Genomic DNA, 21,479 nt, shown 5'->3' on the forward strand with positions numbered 1-21,479 from the left:
TGACCGTAACACAGGTTCCACTGTAGTATCAAGATAACAAGGTGGTGATATAGCCAATCAATTATATCGACGTTTTCACAATAGTAAGGTTTAAAGTAAGGGGGTTTCCGGACAGCTGGGTATTCCGGACACTTCACTTTTAATCCGCTACTGAAGGATGGAATAGAAACTGACCAGGCTATGGTTTATGTACCTAAGTACCCTAATTGTGTACTATAAAATACTAAAGTTTTGTTTCGATAGCTTTAAGGATTACCGAGATACATCACAATTTGCTTGCACGTGTAAAATATTTTTGTGTAAAAACTTTCACTACGCATGTTAACAGGAGATTGAGGGCACCATTTGTAATTCTAAGCCACCATAGGCATCACAAATGATCAGTCACACTATTCAGTGAACGGATATATGATTTAGAGATAGTACAACTGGAATCCAAGCCCATTACCTGCGACGTGTTAACTGGCACGTGCAATCAACACAACCAGCATCCCGGAGAAGCCCCAAGCAAGGATCCGCGGGGCCACACTACTTAACTATGCTGTTTCAGTGTTAAGGCAAGGACTGATACAGATTTCCAGGCAGTAGATCAAATGTCACATCTTCGAAAGCGCTGCAAGACACTCGCATGGTCCGAGCAAGGCTGGTAGCAGTTCTGCTCCTTAAAAATCGCTGTCACCAACAAAGTAACCAGACAAATAGAATGCTTTGAGTCTCTGCTGGGCCATGGCACTCAATAGAGTGCAGCATTTCCCATAAAAATGGCAGGTACGCCTTTTTAAAGTGGTGTCCGGAAACCCCAGCCACATAATTTTTTGGCGTTTTCTCAAACTGCAAATTTAAACTGCTCTTTCTCCTAGCACCCTACACTTTACCATCCACAATTTATACCACTGATAGTCTAGTTCATTAGCTATAATTCGGCACTAAGCATTTTAGAATCCGTCTTTCTCTCGAGGAGAATTGAACAAATTTTTAATACATGTGCAAACTTTGTCCGGAAACGCCCGCCCCTACCTTAGCACCACTTTGTACCCTGTACAATGATATGGGGAGGCCAAACATATGATATTTGTTATTTTATTAAGTATGCACATAATGCGCTAATGGTTTATACACAGTAAAAACAAACTAGTGAAGGTCACTACTAAATGTAGTGAACGTCACTACTAATGTCTGCCACAATACTCACTATTTTTGTGTAGTGACCACAGCATAATAATTTCATACACAAATACTGACTGTATTTATTCCGTCTATGTTTTGTTGTTGGAACCAATAGTCCACAAATTCTACCTCGCCTCAAACGAAAATAGACCACAGCACTCAATAGTGAATAACATTAGAGTCATTTGTAGATTTGAGGTTCGTTTTGTCTCGTTATAGGGAGTTTTATAAAATAGTTGTTCCAATACTGAATAAAGACGGGGTTAGAATATGTAGTGTTGGAACACTATTTTTGCTGTGTGACGTTCACTACTAATTTTGTAGTGACCGTCACTACCATGTAGTGATGTTCACTACTATGTAGTGAGGGTCACTACAAAAGAGTAGTGAAGGTCACTCACAAAAGCAGTGAATGTCACTACACAGTAATAGTGAGTATTGTGGCAGAAATTAGTAGTGAAATTCACTACTAATTTTTTACAGTGTATAGTGGTGGGCACAATTCAACCCCAAAGTAAACTGAGGTTTTAAGGTTTCTATAGAGTGCTAGCCACTTTTCTCAGCTGTAGTAAAATATGCTTATAACCTGATTACCATGAGTAACTTTAACTTGAGGTATATGTCCAACTTAAATAATTTAATTTACAAGGAGGAGTTTGTCATGTTATAGTTAGTTATCATGACATATGTGACTGGATCTACGAAAACCGTTCTTATCGCCCAAGACAGGAAGTTTGATTTTTTCACACAAACACAAAGCTTAATGAATGCACTATCAAGTTTCACTGCCACAGTCGACCAGAGTAAAGTGGTCTGCTTTTGCTGGCTGCTTTTCTAGAGCACAGTGACGAGCCGTACGAGTGGTCTGGGGTCTTGATGGAGCCCTGGCCAACCAGGAGATGGCCGTGTGTGGCTGTACAGCTCTGTGGTATTGGACAATGACCTGTGCTGTAAATTTCCTTTCATTTTAGCCAGTTCTGAGCCCTGAATGGCCTATAACTTGGCCTAATTCATCCCAGCACGTCTCTTTTCAATTTTTGAACACCATCTTGCCCGCCTTCCAGGGCCCCTGCCTCCCACCCTTCTGGAGCTCGCCTTCCAGGTCCCCCGCCTCCCACCCTTCTGGAGCTCGCCTGATACAGACAACCTCGGTTTAAAAACTATCTAAAATGGCAGGAAACTTAGCTGTTGACTACTTCTTCAGTGGATGATCAGGAAGGTAAGAAATTGTTGTGAAACGTGTGAAAATTTGGTACGCGTAGCTACCACCATTGGCCAGCTACAACACAGAGAATATTTAAAACTGACGTTTCTCGATACTTTTAAATGGGCGATAAGACCGGTTTTCCCAGAGACAGTCACATATGTTTGTATCATGACATAAACCTTGGTGATATATATGATATGGAGTTTTTCTTTGTGTGACTGGATTTTGGAAAATCATCTTGTGGGCGCATTGTTGATTCAGAGAAAAATGTATTGTAATAATTTAATGCATTGTTACTCACCAGTCTTGGCAACTACACGTATGGATTTTTCACCAAAGATGGAGCAATTCACAACCTTTAAGAATACCTGGTGGCCAAGATAATTCTTGTAGAGTTTCCCACCATTTTAGATAGATTTTTCACCAGTGTTGCTATATCACGAGTCCTCAAAAAGGGGCTGAGTGTGGGAGTGGCAGGGTGGGTAAGAGATAGACTAAAATTGTAGAGGATGGTAATCGAAGGCACCAGACCACAAAACAGCCCATCAAAAGCAGGAATAGACTGAAATCTCACAAAACAGACATACATCACACATTCAGCTCACTGATCATCTGTCCAGAGTGTATATATGAACCCCCAAAAGCACTTCCCTGCTGTTCACAAACCTGTACAGACATCTGGCATGGTTATACAGGCCACCAGAAAACAGTTTACCAAAAGCAGACCTGACAAGTTGAAGAGGAGTTTGATATGGAAATTATTAGCCTGATAGTGCAGCGACTTCATGCTGGTGTTATCTCAATTTTGGCTCTTGGGCCCATATGGTTGATTTTGCTATATCTAGTCACATATTGTGGCAGCACCAATGTCTAACACATCAAGATATGCTAATAGAGCAGTTGAAAGTTACCTCAATAATGTAGGCTCTATTTAGCTTTTGTTTATCACCACACATCATAAGGTGAAGGGTTTTGACTGTCATTTGCAGTAATGTTGAGTCACATCAACTAGTTCTTAGATTGATCTCTTTTGGATGTCTGCCTGCTAAGTGTGTGTGTCCCTTCATGTTAATAGTCATTGTGTTTGATTTTTCATGCAGTTCTCATGACTGGTGGAAACACTGTAATGGCAACAGTACTATAATTTAAGCAAAATAAGTGCTATTTCTTTCCCAGCTACCCTCTGATTGTGTGAAACAATAAATTGTACTGACAACATATTGGTGATTGTTCTATTAGGAATAAGTACATTGTGTGAACTTTGTGATTGCCATTTTCACACTGCCGTGGAAAGGGTATCTCTGATGTCCACTCAATTACAATGTTTAAACTTCCTCATTAGTAACTGGTTTTTACCCTGGTGTTTTGGGGCTAACTTATTGCCAAATAATAAAGATTCATCTAAAATCATCATTCATTTTGGACACGTGCATATGTTCCATGAATTGCAGTAGTCTCCTTTTAAAATTCTGATTGTATTATACTTTATCTGATCCATTCTGCCACTTTTGAAACAATGTACTTAAGTTAGTCCACTGAGATTCTTCAGTATGGTCTGGGTTTCTGTATTTGTTGTGCATAACTACAAACATGCTGTCAAATTAACTTTGTATGGCTGCCCTTAGTTGGTTTAGTGTCACCAAACCGAACTCAAAGCACATAATATGTACATACTATGTTGACACTGCTATTGTATAATGTTATAATATGTTGCTAATGTCAATATCCTCATCGTCGTCTACGTAGAACACCCCTTCATCACCAGCCCTAGCACTGGCAAAAGTAATTTCTTTTTCATCACTGTGCAATATAAAAGGATATACATTAACTAGAAATAGAACACTTACAGTATTGAAACACAAGAATTCTCCTCTTCTTTAATAAATCGTGCTGCACACTGTCCCAACTAAAATGTTTTTAAAAATGTATGAATGCAGAGATTCTAATAAATCCATTCACAAACACTTGGGACTTACTACTTTAGTTTATATTCCACAAGGATTACCTTTTCAGCATTACTTCTCTGTTTGACAGTCTCCAGTATCGATAGCTTCTGCCATGTCATTCTCGAAGTCAGAATCAGAATACGATGAATCGGATTCAGAGCTAATAACAATATTATTGTCGACATCATGTGATTTCCCCTAGTACAGCTTGGTAAGCATTACTACAAAGGAGGTGGCAAGGCTAAACAACGTCTTAACCTTGTTCCACTCACACCAAATCCCACGTGGCACATAAGTCACACGTGGCACACAAACCGCAAACATGCAAAAAGAGCATGACTTGATATAAGGCGCAGGGACCTTACGCTGTGGTGCGCAGATTGCGCTTTTTCATGGTAATTTTTGGTCCGGTCAGTTCCGGGTTTTAATGACCCCCCTTACTCACTGTTCATTATTACTCATGCATGACTTCTTCATACTGAACATGAATCCTTAATTGAATTATTTAATTAATGCAAAATTCACAAACAATTAAATGCTGTGACAGTGTACAACTCAGGCACACTCTAGCTACCCTGGCTATTATGTTGCCATACCCATCCATGCCGGCTGAAATAATCTTTTAAAATGGTTCAAACATGTACACACATACATTCAGCTAATAACATACAGTGGAAAGGTTTACAAGAGAAAACTTTGATGAATTAGTTGGATGACTACTGAAGCATATTGATGAGTCAATATGCTTTAATATTTGTATTACACAATATGTTAAACTTGAAGAGGAAATTTGACAAAATTTCAAGTGAATTTTATTATTAGTATTAACATTAATGCTTTACAGTGACCAGCACCTGTCTGACAGTGGCGCATCAAGATATTCTACCCTACCATCAGTTTTTCCAGTTATTAAGCACGTGAGCTTAAGAACTGTACCCGTACACCGGACTCGCTTAGTCTCGCGTGGCCAGACCCTTTCCGCACAGCCGCTTATCGATCGGAAATTATAAGCGCCGCGCTACAAGGGTCTGGAATAGTTCGTGAACATGAAATTTTTTGACACGTTATTGGTGACAATTGATGGACTGGGTAACACCTAAAATGCAAAAGTACAAAATGCAACGTGTGTTCCCTTGAATCTTTAGTCTGTTCTGACCGGCAAATCCGCTTAAACCTTTCGCCTACTTTCCTTTTACCTCGAGATGAACTGAGCTTGTTTGTCTTTATTCAACCGTACTTGTTGAAGATTCAGTAGTAGGTAGAAGGCAAAACCCACACGGGTCGATAGTCGTCATCCCCAGAGGCCTTCTTCAGCTCGTTCTTCAGTAATCAGACTACTTTGGCGATTGAGGGATCGCGTGAGCCAATTTACACTCCCCAACCACTGGGGATTGTAGATTCTTTTTAGTACGTGAACTGTTCCAGACTCTTGTAGCGTGGCGCTTATAATTTCAAATCGATAAGCGTCTGCGCGGAAAGGGTCTGGCCACACGAGACTAGGACTCGCCGTACACCAAAAGACTGTTCTAGAATACACACACGAAGTACACCAACTTTTAAATAGATCTTTGAGATTTCGCACGTATTGCAAGTTGTGTCCGGTGCTCGTTCCGAGGGTTATTTTAGGGGTTTTCCCAAGGGTTTTCCTTCTGTATTTGCAGGCAGGTAATTGCGCTGTTACACGTGATATAATTAAACACGTGTTGACATCGATCGTGGAGCATAGCCTCGTTGTGACAGTATTTTCAGAATTCCAGCTATTCGTCTGGCGATTAATATGAGTGCTGTGAAGCAGCTATCATTGTTTAATTTTGTCAAGCAAAAGTGCACTGCGAAGCAGGCAAAAGCCACAGAAGATCCTGGGCCTTCCTCCAATGAAGAGTCTCAACTAATAATCGATATCAGTGAGGATACAAGCAAAGTTACTAATCAAGAGTCAGAACAGTATCAGTTAATCAACTTGAGGGAGGATCCCAAAGTTGAAGGTGAGTTTTATAATGATGATGGGATTGATGATGAGATTTATGCTGCTTTGGTGAAAACGTCTAAAAGCCCTAGCCCTAGTTGTACACCTGTTATGGTGTATAGTTCAGATGATGATGAAGAAACCAGCTTTGCAACTAGGTTCTCACCTCTATTCTCACCAGGTCCTGACGAGGTTGATGGCATGAGTATGAAAGTGCCACAATCACATCATGCAATTGCATGTAGTAGCACAGCATTGGACAAATCTTTCTCCATAGGCACAGCTACTAGTAGCACATCTCAGTTGTTTGGGGATTACCGTGGGCCCAATAATGATACCTCCAGCACAGCTGCAACTGGCTCCACAACTGAAGTATGTAGTGCTTCATCCTTGGCCTGTACAACTACACTAGAGTTTTCTTCATGCTTGCCAAAAGATATTGCTAAAACAATAACCTTTCCTCCGGTTCAGCCTGTTAAAGCAAAGTATCCCTCGACTATGATTTCAAAAGTACCAAGGTGATTTAATGCACCCTGGTATAAACAGTATGAATGGCTAGAGTATTCAGTAGAGACAGATGCTTGCTATTGCTACCCTTGTCGGTTGCTTGGTGCACAGAGTGCTATGGGTAAGGGTAGACCTGAACAAGTATTTACTTTATCTGGGTTTAAAGATTGGAAGCATGCTACTGGTAAAAAGGGAGTTCTTGTTGGTCACTCAATTAGCCTTAGCCACAAAGAAGCTATGGTGGTATGGGAACAGTACAAAATTAATTCCAAGCGGCACTTTGCTTCCCAACCAGGTAGACAATTCCTGGGATGTTGTTATTCAAGAAAACAAACATTACATAAAAACCATAGCTGAAGTACTGTTGCCAGGGCCGGAGGAGGGAAAATTGAGTTGGTCAGGCCATTGACTATAATGTTGAAATTGCTTCTGTATACATGCCAATGAGAGGAGCTGTTGCATAGTGTGCGAAGCGAACTCTGCGAAGTACGAAGCACGAGCATTCTAGGGGGGTCTGGGGGCATGCCCCCACAGGAAATTTTTGAAAATTAGACACTCAGTTATGCAATTTTAGTGATATTTCACTGCTAGCTAGCTATATAAATATGCTCAAGCCTATCTGTTGTTCTTCAGACTTTCTATACTATGTATAATTGTAGACCTGACACACTGTTAAAACAGTCATGTGCATATCACGAGTTTTTTCATGTGGGATATTTGCCACAGATAGCACACAATTTTTCATGTGGTATGCACACATTGTTTGCTTGTATTTCACACATAAAAATTTTGGTGAGGCAAACATGCTTTTCTCGTTCGTTTTACACATTTTCTCTGTTTCCCACAATTAATTTTTTCTTTAAATGTTTACAAAATACACAAATACAATATAATGTGTATACAATTCTGTATGCTGTAGGTGTCCAGATGTCAAGAATTCGGACATTCTCATCAGGTAACCCGAGACATTCTCACCAGAGGACGACCTTAGATGTTCTTTTCAGATGACCCGACCAGACATTAAGATGATCCCAGAAGTTTTACCAGAAGACAACTGCCAAACATTCAATACGGATGCTGCTACACCACTGCATGGTCATTTTTGATCTAAAAGTATAATATTGAATATCAGTTGTCACAATGAAATACTTTTGCGTACCATTTAATCCACAGGAGAATTGTCCTCGAGTCATACCTACAGTTAAAGGTGTAAACTAATGTGGTTGTGTATACTAGCAATTACCTTGTATAAAGCATGTGTGTCAGTGGCACTGGCATTTAATTCTGTTCATAGTTCGCTTTACCTAATGAAAGTTATCAATCACTGTATCACAATTTTGATTCATCGTACCATAATCATTCTTGAGCAACATCTGTAGAATCTGTGCAGTAGCTGTAGGTAGATAACGTAAGCAGTTACGTGACACTGCAGTTTTCAGTAGACAACTTTGGGCATTCTCATCATGATTCCAGACTTTCTCACTTGATGATCCAAGGAATTCTCACCGGAGGACGATCTTAGATGTACTTGTCAGATGAGCTGACCAGATGTTAAGATGATCCCAGACATTTAACATCGATGCTACATGGTCATTTTTGATCTAAAACAACAACATTGAACGGAGTTGTCACAATGAAATACTTTTGCGTACCACTTAATCCACAGGAGAACTGTCCTTCAGATATACCTATAGATCAAGGTATAAACTGATGCGGTTGGGCACACAAGCACTGTGATTACCTTGCATCAAGCACTTGTGTCCATCTGTGCCATTCTGTGGTTAATAGTAACTATCCAAGACACCACACAGTTCCAATGACATCAAGTCATTACATTGTAGAATCTTCCCAGTAGCTGTAGGTATGATGTAAGCAGTTATGTGAACTGAAGTTTTCAGTACCTCTAATACTTTTCTCGGCAGACGTATTTCTCAAATCTCTAGAGGCCTGTAAACTAGGATTGGCTGCACTAGCACTGTCCATAATATCTCGCAAATTCGCTCGACGGTTCTTTCCGGCCGATTCGGGACTAAATTGTGACCACAACTGCAATGAAAATATATTAAACACGTTAAGAAAGCTGTTCTACTTACGGGTTGAAGACTGGCTTGAAGTGGCTTCTTCATTTTCGCCACAAACCGTCCACTAACCGAGGCGCCGTCGCTATAAATCCGAATAAACATGGCGCCACTTTCATTGGTGAATTCTACCCCTCTCTATGTTCGCGAAAGGAAGAGCGAAAGAAAGCTGCCACTTTCGTCAAAACCACCGCCAAAATCCATCACCAAGGTAACAACAAAAATTTTGTCGACTTTCAATGTGTATTAATTATATGAGCGACAAGCGGCTGATGCTGGGAACGGTGCAGAGTTGTTCCATTATTATATTAAAGTAAGATGTCATATTAGCAATTGCACTATTTTAGTGTCATTGTATGTAGTCACGTTGCGCAGTGACGCTCGCAGTGACGATGAACATCACTACACTGATTGCACGTGACAGCACGTGTCGAAATGTGACATGTTGGCTCGGTGAGTTACAGTTTGTTAGTTATGACATAGATACATATCAAAACTTGTGTAAGATTTTCCGGATTTCCGAATGGGTTACGCCCGTTTCGTATAAAATAACACCGTCCTCTAAACAAGGCGCCATAACTTCCGCGTACTTTGGTTGAGGGACACGAAGTTTGGTTTATCAAATTCCTTGATGAAAGGCGATTCGATTCATGTGTAAGTTCTTTGTGTAGTATCGAAGGGGAAGGTAGAAAGGAGCCTTGTACCGCAAAATTTACGTGTTCAGAATTCCCGTAAAAACACGTGTTTTTAAACATATTTCTATAACCTAACCTGTTTAACAATTTGTACGGTCGGAGTCTTATTAAGCATCCTTCGCTGCGTAGAATGATACCAAATTTAGCGAATTTGGTTGAGGATAACAACTTGTAAATTGGGATTTTCCCGTCGAGATAATTAAAATTTCCAATAGGTTAATGTATGGAGCGCGTATTATGTCATCATCAGCAGTAAATAACTGTCGCTATGGCGACATTTTCCCATTTGTACGGTCGGAATTGGATAGAGAAAGTCAAGGGCTTTCTTTTATTGTATGGTGTGCTGTAGAAATTTTGTGAGTTAAAGGTTGTAAATTAGTGTTTTTGCATGTAGTGTAAAATACATGTATTTTGTGTTGGACAAAAAATGACAAGGAATGATGAGATTTTATGATCAGCCTGTTTTACCAAGTTAAGGTTTCAAAAAGGATATTAAACAGATTTTAGATTTATTTAATGCATAATTCTTAATTTTTAAAGGTTTAACCCAGTGTTTGAAAACTTTTAATGTTGACCACCTGAAAATGCTTGATTTGACAAATCCCATACATATGTTTTGATATGACTGGAGAGTAGTATCTATGACTATGGTTATCACCACTGCCAGTTCACTTAAGGACTCTGCCCAGTCTAAGGAACTGTTGTATGTGGTAGTGAGTCATTAGTGCAATGCATGTATGGTATTGGCCTGCAGAATGAAGGGGTTGGCTTTTTTCAGTGCTTGTTCTGTTTTACTTTAGGATACTAAACTCATAGATTTTTTGCTTAGGTTTCCTGGGCTAGTGGTAAGCACCTCATACAGGTTCTGCCTTCTGTACAAACCCTCCAGTGCCCAACTGGAATAATAATAAGTGCTGTTGGTTTCCTATCCACTGCCTGCACACTCTGCACTAAATGTCCTTTTTTGGTTTACCTGTACTGGTTCACTTGTAAGGGTGTCAGTGTATTTTTTATGCAGTTTGCTATTGTTGTGTCCACACAAATAAGTGGCTTGGAATGCTATGAATGTTATAATAAAATAATCGATCGAACCTGACCAAATGTAGATATACCTGAGAACGGGATGGGGAGCAGAATTTATTTGGAGTAGATCAAGCTTGACTCGGGCCAATTTTATTTTCAAGGGGCCATCTACCTGGCTGGGACCTGCATGGTGTTAGCTGGGGCCTAGGGGAACCATAGATAGTAAACTCGTTTACTGTTTCGGGACCCAGCTTACTCATTGGTCTCACAAGGCCCAACCACTAGCTGGCCATCTCCAATGGTGGATCGATGGGGCATTTTGGGGCAAATTCCGCCGCCCCTCCCTTTGTGGAGGAGCCGTACTTCTTTTGATTGAAATACTAAACCTTAATTTATCAGGCCACAATCAATTTGTGTAACTCCTAAAAACAAAAGGAAAAGCAACTGTCAAACTTTCACCCAGCACCTTTGTGCATAGTAAGCACCTCTAAAAATAATTACCATGTTGGAGTTTAAGACATTCTAGCCATTAAAACAGCTTTTAACACTTCACAAAGCCAATACTACAGTAGGTGTATGAGGTGATTATTTGCTGCTTTAAAAATACAAGATAATCTACTATCCTCAACTACCTACAGTTTGTGCCCCTCCCATTGCCAGCTCCTGGTCTGATCTCCGTCAAAAGAATTTGACGGATTGGTTTAATTCTTCAAATTTAAATTCGTCAAATGTTTATAAGCGCCCTTAAAAGTACAGGTTTTGCCTACAATTTCTTGATTTTCGTCAACATTTTATTCGTCAAATCTGCTGAAGTCTGAATTCGTCAAATAGTTCTTACGTCAAAGTTTCCTTGCGTACGGTATTTGACTAAAATACAGCAAACTGAATGGATTAATGCAAATTTAGTCACATACCATATAAGGTTACCACTTACAATTATTAGTAACAATAACACTTACCTGGATGCAGTAAAGTAAGTCAATAAGCAATACAGCTAGTTCCAGTTAGTACAATAGGCATTAAATAGAGTGTGTGCATGTGTAATGACTAATCTAGTGAAATTATATTTGATGCAGGCAGGGATGAGAAACTGGTATGTCAATTGGAGTGGCCTTATAAGGTGTTCAATCCTACGCTATACGTGAATTATTCCAAATCTGTAAAAGTGGCTGTAAATAAAAATTTCAAAAAAATAATTTACAATGTGAATTCAGACACACAAGTGTTGTATACTCAACATTGATCTGAAATCTGCTTGTACAGATGCACACCATGAAATGCAGAGTTTGTGATACGTACATACAATTTCATTGTACATGAAACATTGAATAAAAACCAGCTGCATACGTAATTTCTGCAGAGATACATGGAAAGTTGTATTTTTTGTCCACCGTGACAAACTACAGTGTATGAATTATTGTCTTGTTTATTTGTAATTGGTTTTTTTGTATCAGGGGTGGATCCAGACTTTTTAAAAGGGGGAGGGGTTCTAGTCTGGAATTGCAACTTCAGCTTAGCTGTAAGTCGAAAACAAAGAAAGGTCATCACCTGCTGGCAATAGCTGCCACTCACCATAAATGCCTTCACCAACTATACTTCCTTATTTAATACTGTATACATAGCTTAATACATAGCTTAATACACTGCTCCTCTTAAGAATACTGTGACTGCTCTATTAGAGTGTCTCAAGTAAGAGAAGCTTTCAAAAGGGGGGCTCCATGGAACCCTTTGAACCCCCTGGATCCGCCCCTGTGCATTGCTGTAGTATGTAAACTACAACTGTGTATATGCATACACGCTCAAACTACATACACAGTACATAATCACCCATATTTATTTGTGTGCTCTATTAGAAACACACAGCATCCAAGTTTACATGTGAAAGATGGTCTGTACATAGTCAGTCAGTGTAAAGTGGCTACTGTCAAGTATTAGCCCACTGTGTTGACATAAGCCACAGACAAAAGCACCATGACAAACTGTAGGTCATAGCATAGTGCTAAATGTGATCAAATACTTGAATATGTAACATGTTTCATCTGTAGGTTACTTTGTTGAATCATCCACTTATACAATAGCTAGACACCAAGACCAAGGGAACTAAGCGATTTAGTAACCCTGATGGCCCGAGGCTATAGCGTCCCAAGCGCAGCAAGGGCACTACTAAGGGCCAGAGGGGTTACTAAATCTCTTAGTTCCTGTTGGTCATGGTGTTTAACTTATTTAGACTATGGTTTAAAGTACGTACCTTTATAGCCAGAGCATGAGTGTGGGGTGAAAGAGCAATGGAGAACAGCGGAACGGTTTCTTCTTACAGTGCCCACAAAAATAATTATTCAAACGGTTACCAGAGTAACAGCAGAACTACAGTAGATACGCTGCTTAGATTACTATTTGTCCAGAATTATTCACAGAACATGGAGAAGAAGAGTATTACAGTATTATCAAGTACTCCAGTGTGCCTTTTATGTTATAATTATTTATCATGTACCAAATTGCTTGAGGGTGGGTTACTAAGTGAACATGTGTAGGTGACTAAGTGATTTAGTAAACCTGTAAATGAGCCATACCAACACTGACAATTGTTTGTGGCTGTGGAATAAAAGCAGGGATTAATGGCGAATTGGTGACCGCCTAGTATTGTCATTTTGAAACACTGGTTTCCTCATAACAGTTTTGTCTTTCTTTGCACCATTGCAAAGTACAAACACAGTAGAATTCAGAAATATATTGAACCTCATAGAACCTCTTCATCAATATTTTGTACAGGTACCATTCACTCACATGAAATTTCAAGCATTGCTTTGAGTGTATAATGTAATGTATATTGGGTTTGTCCTATCACCTCTAGTTGGGTTCATTATGGAACTTTGGTTTTGTGGTGATGAAGTTTACTTACCCTGCCTTTGTAGGCTGAAGGTATTAGTAGGCTAAGTTTCTGGTAAATTTTTGTTCGAAAGAGTAACCTACATAGTACATACAGGATTATGTCTGGTGTATTTAGTAATTAGTTTATAACAATCTCTGTTGCAGGTGGCACTAGTATGAGAGGAATTATCTAGAGCTTCAGTTGACGTCTCAATATCTGTAGACTGGATGGTGGTTTTAGATGGAAATCTCTTTAAAGGACTCTCCATGTAAAGGACACTGTATAAGGAAGGTTTTCTGTAGACCTCTACCAATACAAATGTACCTCAGAGAAAGAACAATCTTATACCAGTAAAGTTTTATAAAGTCCCAAAGTGTTCATTAAATAGGGTTTCACTGTATGTATAATATATCAAGAAACACTATCCATAGTATATGCCTAATGGTGGCACAAGTTGTAATCAGTTTTCATACAAATCAATGTACAGCATGTTTACAAATATTGCAGAATACAATTAACAAAGTGAAAAATCTCACTCAAGTAATTTTACTTGTGCTATGGTGAAGTAATTTTACTTGTGCTATGGTGGCACTGTAGCAACAATTCTTGCTTCCTGAGGGTTAATTTGCATGCCTGTAAAGAACACAAATTACACTAGACTTCTTTTCATACTTACATACGTACCACACTGTCAATGCTAAAGTCACCAAAATCTCACAAATGATAGCTGAGTGACCAGCGAGGTCCAGGTGTGCCAAATAATGTCCTCCAAGTCTGGCTACAGTGATGATTATTTACCCAGTGCCCAATGCATCCATTGCCACAGAAATTCTGGAGATATATTTGAGTGACATAAACACTGACGGTATTAAATTACTGTACTAAGGACTACGGCACTACTTGTAGTAATTTACACACACTTTACAACTGGGATACCTATATACATAGTTCACTGATGATTGGGACACCAGTAGTTCATGGTTTTATTTGTAATAGTTTTAGAGTACACAGATTTAAAACCTCTGAAATCCAGACACTCTACTCATTGTATGGTACTTTACAAAATAAAGTTTTGGAAAGTATTGCTAGCAGTTCATGAGTCTTTACAGGCAGTTCATGAACCATCGCGAACAATTCACAAAGCTTAATGAACACAATTGGATACAGTCCGTTTGTCAACAATTTGGGAAGCTTCGCAAATTTGGTGGAATTTTTTTTACATAGTACCGTAGTAATGTATACACATTCAGGCTCCTGAAATTAGGATACATCAAAAATCAGGACACTTGTCTTGGTATCATTTGTATTAGTGTGTTTGACCCCTGAAACCAGAGCACCTCACTAACAAGGACACCTTGATAATCAGGGCACTTGTCAATAGTCAGATTGTGTGCTATACATGTAGGCCCCTCCCTTTGTTATCCAACAGAACTTTCCTGTGTGGTGTGTCTGCATCAGTGGCTTCAAAAATGTCAGCCTGATCTTTGTGCAAAGTGCTATTCAACTTCAACATGCTTGGCAGCTATACTAGAAGAACACAGTATGAATCACTTGTCTATGGTCCCAGTTGTACGCACTCCTGAAATCCCACTAAATTGAGACACTTGAGTGAAACAGTATTATGCCATGAGAGTGATACCATCACTTTTATTTCTTTATACCAAAACTACAAAGCAGATACAAAATACATTACCTTTAAACGTATTAGAACCAGCCAAGAACAAAAAGACGGCTCACTCTGACCACTGATTACTGCCCCTATGATGGGCATCACCATGTATTCTTTGGTACTAGGCTAATGTACATAAACTAACCCAGACTTGTAACTGGCTGCAGTACAAATCAGTTTTGGCTAGTAGGACTTGAAACTGGCAGTACATGGATTTTTCTGTGCATCAGAGTAGTGTGGAGCCATACGTACTAAAATACATTTAAAGATCTGAAACAATTATACAGTATTCAAGTGTTATGCAACATATAATCAAGTGCTCATGAATACTACTATATGTACACTGGCCATGTAAGTGGTCTTAACAATCATTAATAAGCTCCACAGCTACATCATGCAAGCAATCAGAAAATAGATCACATAGGGTGTACATGCACAACACAATCACACACATGCATCATAGACATACGACTCTTAATAGGGATTAGAAACAAAAGTTCTCTACGGTTGAGCGATACAAGTTGCTTTGGTGGAAGTCACTGACTGTCCTTTCCCACAAAAGAAACTCGTCATATTGTGCCGTTTTGGTATTGCTTCTACACCAAGGTACGTTTCTGTTCCTGTAGTAGCTGTATACACCTTCTGGTATTGACGATACATGGCTTTTAAAAACCCCTTTGGTCATTAGAATGTAAGCCACACCTCTAGTTTAAATGTTGTGTATTTCCTTGGCTAGGTGTTGTTGTACCGTCGTGTTTCTGTACTCCTAACTCTACACAGCTGCTGTCTAGTGTAACTGTTTGTCTTTCAAGCTTTAATCTAATGCCAAAGCTGTGGAACAAAATTATGTACCACACTTCACTCGTAGGTTCTAAATCACTCTCACTAAACCTTTAAAACTTCATTAGGGGACAATTAAATTAGTATACGATACAAATTACGGAAACCACTGGTAACATTCGAAACAAGCCTATTTCTGGCTCGTAACACTGTTTTCAATCCATATTAGGAGTTCTACATCTATGTATGCATGCGCATTACAAACTTACACTACACACACACACACACACACACACACACACACAAAAGCAAGTGCAGTCACACCTACTCAGTAAACCAACACCTGTGTCATGAGGGAGGAACACAGGTAAATCCTCCTAGAGCAGGATACTCTTGGTATGAGTTTCTGATTTAAATTTCTACCCTTGGGTTACAAATCTCCAACCACTACCTGACCTAGCTTGGGGTCGGTGGGTGTGACATTGATAGGTACACAGCAACTAGTACCCAGCCCACACACAGTTTCATGATTGTGTAACAATTTAGTAGGCTACACACTCCACAGATAAAGAAAACAACAACTGGCTCTACCAGCAGTTATTCTAAATAATGACCTTCTTCAAAAATGACCTGACAAATATTGATCTTTTCTATCCTAACATAGATAATATACAACAGGCATTGTGTTTATGGTATTTAATAATGGCAAGGCACTTTTTATCTACAAGCATTTAAAATAAGATTAACTTAGTTGAAGATGCATTCACGTCGATATAACAATGCGCAAACCTACTAAACAACCAAAATTGATAGGATGCACCTAGTTTAGTACAGAATACCTTTGGGAATCAGTTAAAACGCCTTCAGCTCTGACGACGCTGTCACCTCCTTTCTCCAACAACAAAGGCGCGTGCTAATCACAAGCAGTATGTAATTAGCACATAAACATCGTGTTAGCAGTACACAACTGCAGGTGGCGTGAATCCCACAAACTTCATGTGACAAGTGTTCGTGTGCTACTTACATGACGAGCATGTGCTATGAACATCACTGTTTTAACAGTGCATACAGCATGAAACTTGCTGTATGGTTCATTTAGTTATAGCTAGCAATTAGAAGTTCAAGGGGGGTCTGGGGGTGCAGCTGCAGAATTTTTGCAATTTAAAGGTTTGAAAATGCCTTAAAATTTAAAATTGATGCTAAATTTTAAAGTAAAACTAGCTAGCAAATTGCAACTTTCCCCCCACATTTCACAGGGAGCCCATGCAGCATGGCCCCCTTTAGCTAGGATATAGTTACTATACAGTGAATTCACACAGCTACAATAAAATGCTACACGGCTGTATACTACTATGCTGGTTTGTATGAAGTGAACGGATCATCACGTAAATATACTGGTGGACAGTCACGAGACCAATCAGCATTCGAAAATGGCGCGATATCGGTGAGACTGAGAGTTTGCTCGGTATCTCGACAGGACGAGTGGGTAGTTGAAGAGGAGTGATTTCTACTCAACATCTCATCCAGATGGCCACCATCATTGTAATGTATGAGTGTGCAGCTTCTTGCCGAGGAATGAGTCATCTGGTTTGTCACTGTCAGCCCTTCGCCCAGTAAAGGAAGCCAAGAGAGACAAGCCAAGGAATGCTATATGAAGATTGAATTGTGATATAAGTGTGCTGGTTTAGAATCAAAGAAGGCACCTGCCTTATACGTGATAAATGCCAACTGTCAGCACACGTGATACTGTACGTAGAACCCACAATCATTTCTGTACAAAACGATACGAATGCTATGCTGTACTGTAAGGTAATTGGAGGTACTATGCGTGTAGTTCTGTGCTTTAGTTAGGCTGAGAAACTAGGTAACTATTCGTGTCATGCATTTTCAATAACATCTGTAAAATGTACGTAGCTACATGTAGATGTGATCGTCCAAAGATTGCATGAGAGTAATGTAGTTCGAGCTGGTCAGCTAGTTGGTTCAACTCCAGATTATTGGTCCGGCTCAGGCCTGACCAACCGGACCGTCTCCTCCGGCCTTGGTTGCTCTGTAGCAGGCAAAACATCTCAATTCATGGTCATAGGGAAGGGATAGAATCTTCAAATAGGGGAAACTTTCTAGAAATGTTTGAATTGATAGCAAAACATGATCCAGTAGTATGAAAAAGAATGGCTATAACAAAAACTGCAAAATATACATCACCCATGATTCAGAATGAGATATTAGGCTGTATGGGTGACATAGTCCAAGCCAAAATTTGTGCAGATGTCAAGAAGGCTGGTATGTATTCGATATTAGCAGATGAAACGAGAGACTGCAGCAAAGTCGAACAATTGGCCATTATTTTAAGGTATGTTGATCTAGGGTCTGCAACAGTACATGAACAGTTCCTAACATACTTTGAAGCAAGGTGTCAGAATGCAGAAAGTCTAGCTGCTCACATAATAAGCACCTTAAATGAACATAAATTAGATACAAGTGCCATAGTTTCTCAAGGTTATGACGGGGCATATGTCATGAGTGGGTGTTGCACAGGTGTACAACAGCGTATCAAGCAAGTGGCTCCCCAGGCTGTTTATGTGCACTGTTATGCACATTGTTTGAACTTGGTTTCAGTGGACACCACTAAAATAGTATCAGAGGCCTCAGAATTTTTTGCCTTAATGGAAACATTGCATGTTTTCATGTCCACAAATAAGGTACATACATTGTACATAGAGCAGCAACATCATTTATATCCCAACAAACCACCTCATCAATTACAAAAGTTGTCAGATACTCGTTCAGCCTGTAGGTTTCTTGCTGTTGATGCAGTCTGTAGTGCATTTCGGGCTATCCTTGCAACACTGCAGAAAGTAGTTGATAGTGACAACAAAGTAAAAGTAGTTGAAGCAAAAGGAATTTTGCTCCAGGTACATTGCTTTAAGTTCCTGACAACTCTTGTCACATTCAGTCGATTGCTGTTTCTCACAAAACAACTATCTGATCAGCTCCAGAGTTCACAAACTGACATGGCCAAAGCAGCTGAATTGGTAGAGGGAACCATGAAAACTCTTCAACAGTTTAGAAGTGATGGAGACTGGAGAAAGTTGTATAAATATGTCAGTGATGTGGCTTCCTCACTTAACATTGAAGTTTTCCCAATAAATAGTCGACCCCAATGTAGCCAGCGATTGCCAAAACGGCTTGAACATGGTGTTATCCTGCAATCTGTAGGATCAAGACAGCCAGTAGAGAGTCATGAAGAGTATAAGATTTCCTTATATTATCCAGTTATTGATGCCATGATGTCTGAGCTTCGCAAAAGGTGTGAGGGTAACAATCTGGCACTGATGAAAGCAATCCAGTGTTGCAGTCCAGAGTCAGTACACTTTCTTGATATAGACCACCTGGCACCTTTAATTGAAGGATATAATCTTAGTAAAGAATTGCTCACTGCAGAATGTTTAGTAACTAAACGTACATTAGATGAAAAAGACCTCACCTCCATTAGTGATGTGCTCAAAGAAATCTATCCGTTAAAGGTTGCATTCCCTACCCTTCTTCAAATTTCTCTTACTATAGTGGTAAGCACTGCAGAGTGTGAAAGGTCATTTTCATGCCTTAAGCGTACTATATAAGAACTTCTTGCGATCCACAATGTCTGAGGAGCAGTTGAATAACTTGGCTATCTTGTCCATCGAATGGGACCTGTCAGCAAATATTTCAATGGATGAAGTTATCCAGAAGTTTGCTGGGAAAGATAAAAACAGAAAAATAAAATTATCGTAAAACTTGTGAGTCAATGTGTACTGATGGCACTATTACTGTCTACCCACTTCATACATGCACAACTTTTCCTTGTAATTAATAGAACATCATTGATTTTTCACTTTCAGTATAATGCACCTATCAATGTATTTCCCCACCACCCCCCTCGGGTGTAAGTGGGGCTTTACAGGGGGAATTGACACGAAACCGCTGCTCCACTGTGGTAGGGTCCGCAATGCGAAAAATCGATATCCTCCAATCAACTACCTAACTATTGTCATGTGTTAGGCTAAGTTAGGGTCCGCAATCCGAAAAATCAACTTCTACAAATCAATCCCCTACCATTGTGGGATGTTCATTGTAGTATCCCATTGCTTGATCCGCCATGAAACTGGAGGCACGATTGTTGGCTTCACAGAAATATCATTTTCAGTATCTCACAAGATGCAAGATTTATTTTTAATATTTCGTGCTCTACACAAAGGACCGGATGAAACTTTCTACTTAGCCAAATCATGTCCATAGTTGTTGTAGTTGAAAACTACGCACAGAAATAAGTAAATGATTTGCTGGGCGCCCAGCACAGGGTTGTTTTCTTTGAAATAACAGACAAAGAAATACGAAGTTTCGAATTCAAATTGCCCTACTACCCAGGGCAAGAGAAGCCAACTATTCCTCATAGTGTTTCGATACGGTTGGGTGCATAGTCTGTCTATGCTGTTAGTTTAGAAAAGATCTGAGACTTCTCACCATCTGGGTGACGAGCATCAAAATTTTCTGCAGCATCAAAGAATTGTGTCGTGCTTTCTAGCCATTTCCAGCGCTTCTGCAGCCACAACAATCATCAATTATAGACCAAAACTATGGCAAAAGATGTCCCTGAACGTTTGGTAATAGCGGTTGTCAATTATTGTTTCATCCACAGCTTCCACGCCTCGCTCTAAGCTATGCATCAAGGGAGGCAGCAAAATCATCCAAATTTGACTTCACCTCTCACGCTCCACAGTAGCTTCAAATCTTCACTAGATCACCCTACATCACCATTATGCTTCAAAACATCCCAAAACAAACCGAAAAATGCACAAAATCTTTCATTTTGATTCGAGCTGGGTGGAGCTGCTGGTATACTGTAACAGACCTATTAAATTATTTATCTTTGTATTATAAACACCTTTTGTATAAGCTATTTACATAGTTAAGTATTAATTGGTCCTTGTACTTTTGTGTCAGTCTTGTTGTGAATGATATATGAGTGGTAGCTTGAATAGTGCTCGTAACCTGCTTTGTTACATTGGCGTAGTCGGCAGGATCAGCCGGGGCCACGCCAGAAGACCAGTGCCTAGACTGACCCGCGACGTTTCATCTGAACCCGAAGTGAAAAAGCTGTGGTACCGTGGCATATCAACTCCTTACATTGAACGGTACCCCGGAAGGTCGAGTCTCGTACTGTAGTGGCCTGTTGTTTTTGTTGTTTGTTACAGTTCACGTCACGGCCGAGCGATGAACCACCAGACTGATCAGGTGTCGGACGATCAGGACAGTACTCAGCCGATGGGAAGGCCAGTTATCCTTCCTGAGGTATTTAGCGGGGAGGAGGACCTCTGCGAGTGGATCCAGCACTTTGAAAGTGTGGCAGTTGTCACAAGGTGGGACGACATTACAAAATTGCAATGGTTGCACGTGCGAGTAACCGGAAAGGCACCTGTGGCGCTAAGCAGAGCTAAGAGTGAGTCTTAAAAACAGGCCAGAGAAGCCCTTCAGGAGCGTTTCGAGCCCAGTAGTAAAACAGAACTTTACAAGAATGAACTGCGGCATAGTA

The 21,479-nt window shown here is 39.9% G+C and overlaps 1 protein-coding gene and 4 long non-coding RNA genes across 8 annotated transcripts; 2 read left to right on the forward strand and 3 right to left on the reverse strand.

Moving 5' to 3' along the window:
- Positions 1–3,808: 3,808 nt before the first annotated feature.
- On the reverse strand, positions 3,809–6,006 carry LOC136244768 (uncharacterized). The gene is made up of 4 exons (XR_010695571.1): positions 5,875–6,006; positions 4,380–4,480; positions 4,222–4,280; positions 3,809–4,174 (listed from the first exon to the last, which is right to left on the reverse strand). It is a non-coding gene; the product is annotated as an uncharacterized lncRNA (long non-coding RNA).
- A 1,615-nt stretch (positions 6,007–7,621) lies between these two features.
- On the reverse strand, positions 7,622–9,168 carry LOC136247234 (uncharacterized). Of its 2 annotated transcripts, XR_010697208.1 has the most exons (8): positions 8,887–9,167; positions 8,695–8,839; positions 8,535–8,648; positions 8,446–8,481; positions 8,145–8,394; positions 8,037–8,097; positions 7,953–7,988; positions 7,622–7,900 (listed from the first exon to the last, which is right to left on the reverse strand). It is a non-coding gene; the product is annotated as an uncharacterized lncRNA (long non-coding RNA). The 2 variants fall into 2 exon arrangements; XR_010697207.1 differs by having other exon boundaries at positions 8,535–8,839; positions 8,887–9,168.
- Positions 8,725–14,002, forward strand: LOC136247236 (uncharacterized). Its single transcript, XR_010697212.1, has 3 exons — positions 8,725–9,184; positions 9,234–9,324; positions 13,623–14,002. It is a non-coding gene; the product is annotated as an uncharacterized lncRNA (long non-coding RNA).
- On the reverse strand, positions 13,885–16,976 carry LOC136247235 (uncharacterized). 3 transcript variants are annotated; one of them, XR_010697211.1, is made up of 4 exons: positions 16,932–16,976; positions 16,747–16,820; positions 14,143–14,289; positions 13,885–14,091 (listed from the first exon to the last, which is right to left on the reverse strand). It is a non-coding gene; the product is annotated as an uncharacterized lncRNA (long non-coding RNA). The 3 variants fall into 3 exon arrangements; XR_010697209.1 differs by lacking the exon at positions 16,932–16,976 and having other exon boundaries at positions 16,747–16,919; XR_010697210.1 differs by lacking the exons at positions 16,747–16,820; positions 16,932–16,976 and adding an exon at positions 15,152–15,629 and having other exon boundaries at positions 14,143–15,048.
- A 1,945-nt stretch (positions 16,977–18,921) lies between these two features.
- LOC136248061 (uncharacterized) lies at positions 18,922–19,681 on the forward strand. The gene is made up of 2 exons (XM_066039876.1): positions 18,922–19,476; positions 19,532–19,681. The coding sequence occupies exons 1-2, from the start codon at positions 18,922–18,924 to the stop codon at positions 19,679–19,681; spliced, it is 705 nt and encodes a 234-aa protein (XP_065895948.1).
- Positions 19,682–21,479: the final 1,798 nt, after the last annotated feature.

The sequence above is a fragment of the Dysidea avara genome, chromosome 2 (genome assembly GCF_963678975.1).
Source record: "Dysidea avara chromosome 2, odDysAvar1.4, whole genome shotgun sequence".
Classification (NCBI taxonomy): domain Eukaryota; kingdom Metazoa; phylum Porifera; class Demospongiae; order Dictyoceratida; family Dysideidae; genus Dysidea; species Dysidea avara.

What these genes read in the sequence shown, in the direction of transcription:
- LOC136248061 (XM_066039876.1), top strand. Translation starts at nt 18,922, where the DNA reads ATGGCCAAAGCAGCTGAATTGGTAGAGGGAACCATGAAAACTCTTCAA. An exon ending in AAATTTCTCTTACTATAGTG is followed by an intron (nt 19,477 to 19,531) that starts GTAAGCACTGCA and finishes GTACTATATAAG; the next exon opens with AACTTCTTGCGATCCACAAT.